The sequence below is a fragment of the Wyeomyia smithii genome, chromosome 2 (assembly GCF_029784165.1).
Source record: "Wyeomyia smithii strain HCP4-BCI-WySm-NY-G18 chromosome 2, ASM2978416v1, whole genome shotgun sequence".
Taxonomy (NCBI): domain Eukaryota; kingdom Metazoa; phylum Arthropoda; class Insecta; order Diptera; family Culicidae; genus Wyeomyia; species Wyeomyia smithii.
This window is the reverse complement of record NC_073695.1, coordinates 124,219,051-124,226,472: the sequence shown is the minus strand read 5'-3', so window position 1 is coordinate 124,226,472 and position 7,422 is coordinate 124,219,051. Positions and strand designations below refer to the sequence as shown.

The following is a 7,422-nucleotide window of genomic DNA, read 5'->3' as shown; positions in this document are numbered from 1 at the left end:
GTTTGTTTTCAATACCTCTTCGGAAAGAAATTCTTGGGTGGTGATCTGATCATACTTTTTGTTTACTTCATTTTCAATAGGACTTACTACGTTCAAATTGGAGTTATGAACACTCTCAAACTGCTGAGCAAGTTTTTGAGATTTTTGTTCATTCGTTAGAAAAATGCAATCACCATCTTTAAGGACTGGAATGGGCTTCGAAGGTTTCTTAAGAACCTTCGAAAGCTTCCAGGAAGGTTTTGAATAAGATTTTAGTTGTTCAACTTCTCTCATGAAATTCTCATTTCGCAAGAGAGTGAATCTATGTTTAATTTCCTTTTGTAGTTCTTGAAAAATAATTTTCAAAGCAGGATCAAGAGATCTTTGGTATTGACGTCTCCGTATGTTCTTCAAACGTATAAGAAGTTGAAGTTCACTGTCAACAATTGGTGCATTTAATTTCACTCGAGCCTTAGGAACTGATAATTTCCGGGCATTGAGTATTAAGCTGCTAAAATTATCTAATGTTCTGTCAATGTCAGCACTATTTTGTAAAATAATATCATCATTCAAATTTTTTTCGATCGTAGAACGATATCTATCCCAATTAGTCTTGTGATAATTTATCACAGATCTAGTGGGATTTAAAATAGTTTCATGGGAAATAGAAAATGTTATGGGAAGATGATCAGAATCAAAGTCAGCATGAGTTAATAAATCACTGCATGAATGACTTTGATTTGTTAGTACCAAATCAATTGTAGATGTATTCCTAATAGAAGAACAACATGTAGGACCATTTGGAAATAAAACTGAATAAAATCCAGCCGAGCAATCATTAAACAATATTTTTCCATTGGAATTGCTTTGAGCATTATTTCAAAATCGATGTTTCGCATTAAAATCACCGATGATTAAAAATTTAGATTTATTTCTTGTGATTTTTTGCAAATCTCCCTTGAAATAATTTTTTCGCTCACCAGTGCATTGAAAAGGCAAATTTCAATTCCCAAACTCTCGATAACTTTGGTTTCAAGATGGGGTAAAACACGATGTTTTATTCGACGGTAGATAACTATTGCAACTCCACCACCGACAACATCAATTCTATCAAACCTATGAACTATATAATTTTGGTTCTTTTTTAGTTTAATATTTGGTTTTAAAAGCGTTTCAGTCACAACTGCAATATGCACATCGTGGACTGTTAAAAAATTGAAAAAATCATCCTCTTTCGCTTTTAAAGAGCGAGCATTTCAATTCAGAAAATTTACAGCATTATTTAAAATCATTGCTGAACTTTAATTTCATAACAATATTAGTTGTAAATTTCATACCTACTTGAACAGCCTCATACATCCAGTTACAGTTCAACAAAGCGGACATTAACCGCAGCATGGATTGTTGTAGGTAATCAATCTTTTCGGGAGTTGGAATACCTAACCGGATCAAACGATTATAACAAATGGGTAACACAAATATATCTGAACTTGATAGAAATAACAGAGCCTGTAATATTCTTGATATGCCAGAATGATGGAAAGAACAGAATTATATCAAATTATGTTATCATACTCATGAATGTTCAAAAATGTGTTTTTTCAAAGCATATTTATAACAAAATTTGTTATTCAATTAACAAAATATTGTACATTCTAACTAATTCTGATCTTTTTCTGCAGAAAACCTTACAAAACTTGCTATAATTTGCAATAATCAGTAAGAATTTTGATAGGAATTTTGATATTTTAACTATTAACGAGACCAAGTTTAGAACACAAGATGATACAAAAAGTTCGTAACAAAATATCAAGAATTGTTATAATCCTGATATTTTTGAGTGATCGGGAAATCAATACTGGCTGACTTTTCAGCCCCAAACACTTTGTTACTGTTTGAATTTGAAATATTACCTGAAAGGACACTGGCATATGAACAGCCCGGTGTTGCCTGAACAGGATCATTGTCTGAAATTTGTTATCTGAATTTAAATTATCACCTACAGACACTCCTGCTAATGAAAGTGCTGGTGATGCCTGAACAGTATTGAAAGTCTTTTGATTACCCACATTGACAACAGGTTGTATAGAATTCCTACGTTGTCTGGAAGCAATAATTTTTTTTACCTTACAGGACAATTAAAGAAATTAGATTTGTGATTTCCCCTACAATTTACACATTTAAAACTATTAGTGGTCTCTTTCACGGGGCAGATATGTTTCGTGTGACTAGTGTCACCACAAATCATACATTTTGCTGCCATATGGCTGTTTCGAGTTCCATGACCATAGGCTTGACAATTCCGACATTGCGTAAGATTATGGATTCCTCCATGTCTCTTGAAATTTTCCCATTTTATTCGCACGTTAAATAAAACACGTGCTTTTTCCAAACATTTCAAATTATGTACTTTGGTACGATCAAAATGTACTAAGTAATTTTCCTGGTGTATTCCAGTTTGATTAATTTTGGCATTTGCCTTTCGTTTCATCAAAATTACTTGGTTGGGGGCAAAACCAAGTGATTCTGACAAACAATCTTTAATTTCATCAATAGATTGATCATTTGAAAGACCTTTCAAAACAGCCTTAAACGGTCTCTCGTTTTAAGCATAAAAGGAATAAAATGTATACATCTTTTCAGTCAAATACTGTAAAAGATGTTTATGGTCATCAAAAGATTCGGCCAAAATACGATTTTCGCCTTGGCGGCCAATTTGAAAATCAACTTTTACATCCGACAGAAATGATGAAAGTTCTGATCAAAATGCTTTAAAATTTGCTACAAATACCACAATAGGTGGAACTTCAACCTTCTTCATAACGGCTTTATGCTCAGTATGAGAAGTTTGAACTTCTTGATTCCCAACGGAAGAAAGAATATCATATTGCGCATATTTTCTAAAAATTTTCTTTTGTGCATTTGGTTGGGCGCAAAGGAATTGCGCGCAGTTGATTAAAAAAAAGAGAAACGTCAAAATGAGTGTCATTGTTTGTTTGGTTTGAAAGCAGCAAAGCTAAAATCTTCTTCTCGAGTCGGAAAAAAGTTTTGGTTTCCTTTATTTAAACGGTAAATTGCTAATTGGGTATCTAGTAACATAAGTCATATATCAATAAATAAATAATTCAGATGCAGCAAATACAGCAGGCTGTTTTCAGGCGCCATGCTACGTCCAACATAAAGTATCATGCATTGTATGGATTTTACTTTTTGGGGCTGTCTAAGCCCTATCTAGCAAAAATTTACGGGAAAACTTCTGCAACTATTGGAAACTGGGTCCGGCAGTACCAGGACAGCGGATTGTTAACGAGGAAACAGCGAAAAAACGTTTACATGCAGTTCGATGTCGAAAAGAGGAACTGGATAATATTGCTGTATCAGAAGGAACCAACTTTGTTTTTGGACGAGGCAAAACATCGGTTCCAACAAACCTTCCAGTGTTCAATCAGCACCTCTAGTATTTCTCGGATTCTCCATGCTGAGGGTTACACTTGGAAAGCTATTGAACGCAGGGCGATACAAGTTAAGGAGGCTCAGATATGCCACTTCGTTAATGAGTTAAACTCGATCAAGTGGAATCTCCATAACTTAGTTTTTTTAGACGAGATTTCAATTGACAACAGAAGCGTACTAAGGAACCGTGGCTATGCCAAAGTGGGAGAAAAATTGATTTTTCGGGGAGAATTCAACCGCAAGCCACGAGTGTCGTTACTTTGTTTCCTTGGACAGTATGGTATGCTGGAAACCTTTCAAACTGATGATACGTTCACCAAAGTCCGTTTTTTTACTGTTGCACGAAATTTGCAAACAGTGGTGTTGTCCACCGTCATCCAGGTAGCCATTCGGTGTGGATTCTTGGCGGTGCGCGGATCCACTGCGATAAACATATTGTTGAATATTTAAGATCACTCGGCATTTACATTGTATTCCTTCTCCCTTACACTCCTTTTTTTAACCCTATAGAATACGTTTTCGGTTATTGTAAAAAAAAACTCCAGAGAAATTACGTGGAGCACAATTCACAAATCATCACTACAATATCAGAGACGTTGAATTATTTCTGTAATTTCAATTGTACGAAAGTTTTCGGAAAATGTGGCTATTTACCCGGGGGCAAATTCAACCCTGCTATCGGTTTGAATCAAAACATCAAATCTCTGGGCTTTGATTTGCCAAAAAAAGAATTGAATACGATGTTGCTTCAATTATCAGAATAAAATGTAGTTTATAATAATTAAACCATACCACGTTAGTTTTTATTGATCAATAACAAACATTGTTACTCAGTAAAAGTAAATTCAATACCATAACTAAGTTACAGTTAAATTGACGAAGGTTTCCTAAACATGGTCCAGGTCCGGACAATCGGTTACTTGGTTGGCCAGCGCCACTCCAAATTCATCCTCACTTGCTTCCATGGTTCCAGACACGTCGAACAGAACGGAATCGTTTGTGGCTTGCATTGTAAGTAGTGCAGTTAGGCGAATATTCATTGCATTTATAAGAACAGAAATTTGATTCAATTCCGAAGCCAACGCATCCAATTCCTCTTTGAATCCAGCATTCACATTTTGAGCGATCCTAATATCGTTTCGTGTACTCGTCAGAACTCTCTGGCCTGTAGAAGGAATGGTTTTAAAAAGATGGATTAAATGATGAGGAGGGCCTTGATGCTTCAATTCATCCCGTTCCAATGCACTCTTGGTGAACAAATACGAAGCCCATACGGCCCAGTTTACATCTTGAGAAGCATATGAGCCCTTGTACAGGTTTTTCAGCTCTGCAACCAGTGAAGACACTGCCTGGTTCGAAGCCGCGCCAGCCCTGTCCCTTTCCTCTGGATTCAAAAGTTGGATTCGCATGGTGTCGTACATGCTTGCCGAAGTTACCGATTCAGAATAAACATAAACAAACAAGTTTATCTCCTTGTCCATAAACTTATGCATCTTATCTGGTTTTTCTTTGAACTGTGACGGTTTATAAATTCTTCTTGAAAGTTTATCCTGGAATGTAACGTACTTGTCTATATCCTCGATGACTGGGACTGTTTTCTCGGCCCATCGTGTGGTAAACTGATCCGCTCCTCCTCCTACTTTTGCGTCAAAGACAACTTCTTTTTTTATAAACCTCTCGCAGGAGTTCCACACCAGCTCCAGAACTTCATCCACCGAGTCGCCGTTAATTTTGATTTTTTGCATATAGGGTCCTTTTTTATGACCTTTAAAGTTTCGTGTCAAAATTTGTGCGGTAAACCGAAACAATTTTTCCTCTTCTTCCTCGGAAGTATCAAGATATTCCTCTTCTCCATTAGTGGTGTCCTGATCTTCATTGTGGTTCTCAAAATTATCCATGAACATCATGTATCCAGCATCAGAAACTTCCGTTATCAGAAGTTACCAGTGGATGTTCTATATTACAATGTGGAAATATGTGATATGGGGTTACTTCTCTTTCAAGCCACTCAACAGAAATTTACTCTACCTGTTAATCGAGTTGTTATTTCAGGACAAAACGTTAAAAAATTCTCAATTTACAAATCTGACCCAAAACCTGCTCACGACAAACATAAACAAGAATTAAAAAAGTTATTACTGTCAAAATCGTGACTTCGTTCGGAAAACGTTGTAGGGTAGTTTCGCATATATTTATCGGTATATGCTGAGAAAAAATATTTCACTCACATTGAAAAATACCTTTCTCAAGCATTTTAAATTATGAAAACAACTCTATAGATAATGTTTTATACTATGCTGGTAAATAAATGGTCTGATAACACCTTACCTATGAGAAAAATTAAAAATGTTTTGTAAAATGCGTAGACGACAATTAGCGAGTTACCTTTGCGCACAACTGCTCGAGCAGAAAGTAAAAATGAGGAACTAAAAACTTTGATGGCAAGGGCAATACCTGTTAGTCGAAATTTCAGTGTCACTTGGAGGAGATGCCTCACGTTTCCATGAAACCGCATCAAAGCGAGCTTTTTTATTTCTACCAGGCATAAATGAAAAACTTCATTACACTTTCACTTCACTATAGAATTTAAGTAGAAATATCTCAAACCAAATTTACTCACTAAACACTCGTTAACGTTAAAAACAAATTTATTACTTTGCGTTTCAACAGGTAGTCTTTTAAAAAGATTGCCTGTTGAAAGCGAAAAACAAAATTTCAATATCTCTCGGTAGTCTAAGACTTAGCCTCGAGCTGTTGGTGAAATGCGGCCGTACTGTAGGACAGTTCAAGTCGATCTGAACTTAATTCTCTAGTGTCTAAATGCTTCACTTCAGGACTGAAGTGTTTTCGAAGCAATTGCTTGTATTGAAATTGCTCACATTATGGTGTTATGCAACATCAGCAATAGCCTACTATGGCAAAAATAGAATTTGTAACCTGTTTTTGTTTCTGCATGAAACTCAAAGCTGTCTTCAGCAAAGTTGTAGATAATTTAATTACGAACAACTTTGCTAACAAGACCTTTTCTCTATGTATTCTAGATTTTGAAAAAACTTGACTTTTTTATGACAATGTTCGGTAATTCAGTTTTTTGCTTCTAACTCTTTTATATGATTTTTTTCTAAGCACAATGTTCTAGTGAGGCCTTATCATGTTCTAAAAGTTTTACGAAGACACTATGCTGAGATTCCTGTTGGTTAAAAAGATATAAGCAATTTTAACGATAATTTACTTTATTTTCTGCTGCGGATTGGAGAAAAAGGGGGACGCCCGTGAGTTTACACTCACTGCCTTTTTGAAGCTTCAGATTAGTTCTACAAAATGGTGGAAAAGCTATTCGTCCGACTCATCACAATTTAGAGAACGAGCGTTAAATATTTGTGTTGTTTTGCACATTTTGCCTTCAGCATAACGAGATATCATCACAGGCAGAGTCTATCTGTATATAGAGTCGCGCGAAGAGAAAATCTATCGTTTCGGCAACACAGTTTTTTGTGCCGTTTGTTGCCAAGAACTATACAGTTTTGTTTTTCACCATGCATAAGCGAATATCATTTTTTGAAATTCTTCACAAGGTACACAGTTTTGGAAGATTACACCGGTGATGTTTCGTTAAATTTAAGTGAACCAGTGTACAGGTTTAATGTTGGATTAAAATGTGTAAGTAAAACTTCGGAAAAACACATATTCTTTATTACGCTCAATTACAACACTTTTCATCCACTCCTAACATTATCACCTTGTTTATTTACATTGCTCGATTGGTACCCTCGTTTGACACTGATTTAGTTCCCTTGGTTTCATCTTTGCGGGACTCTTTTGATAACCATAGACTCTGATCACAGTTACACGTTTTTGAACGTTTTGTGTATGTATATACGATTGAATATGTAAGTGTGTGTTAAGGCTGTGCGAGATTTCGAATGATTTCGTATAATTTCGCAAAACTCGAAATTTCCCGAAAAAAATTACCGAAAAGTTTCGTTGAAT

At 35.6% G+C, this 7,422-nt stretch overlaps 1 protein-coding gene across 1 annotated transcript; it reads right to left on the bottom strand.

Annotated features, from left to right (window-relative positions):
• Window positions 1-4,319: 4,319 nt before the first annotated feature.
• LOC129724482 (uncharacterized) lies at window positions 4,320-5,565 on the bottom strand. Its single transcript, XM_055679419.1, has 2 exons — window positions 5,461-5,565; window positions 4,320-5,387 (listed from the first exon to the last, which is right to left on the bottom strand). Exon 2 carries the CDS (start codon window positions 5,337-5,339, stop codon window positions 4,320-4,322), a length of 1,020 nt encoding a protein of 339 aa, XP_055535394.1. The 5' UTR covers window positions 5,340-5,387; window positions 5,461-5,565.
• Window positions 5,566-7,422: the final 1,857 nt, after the last annotated feature.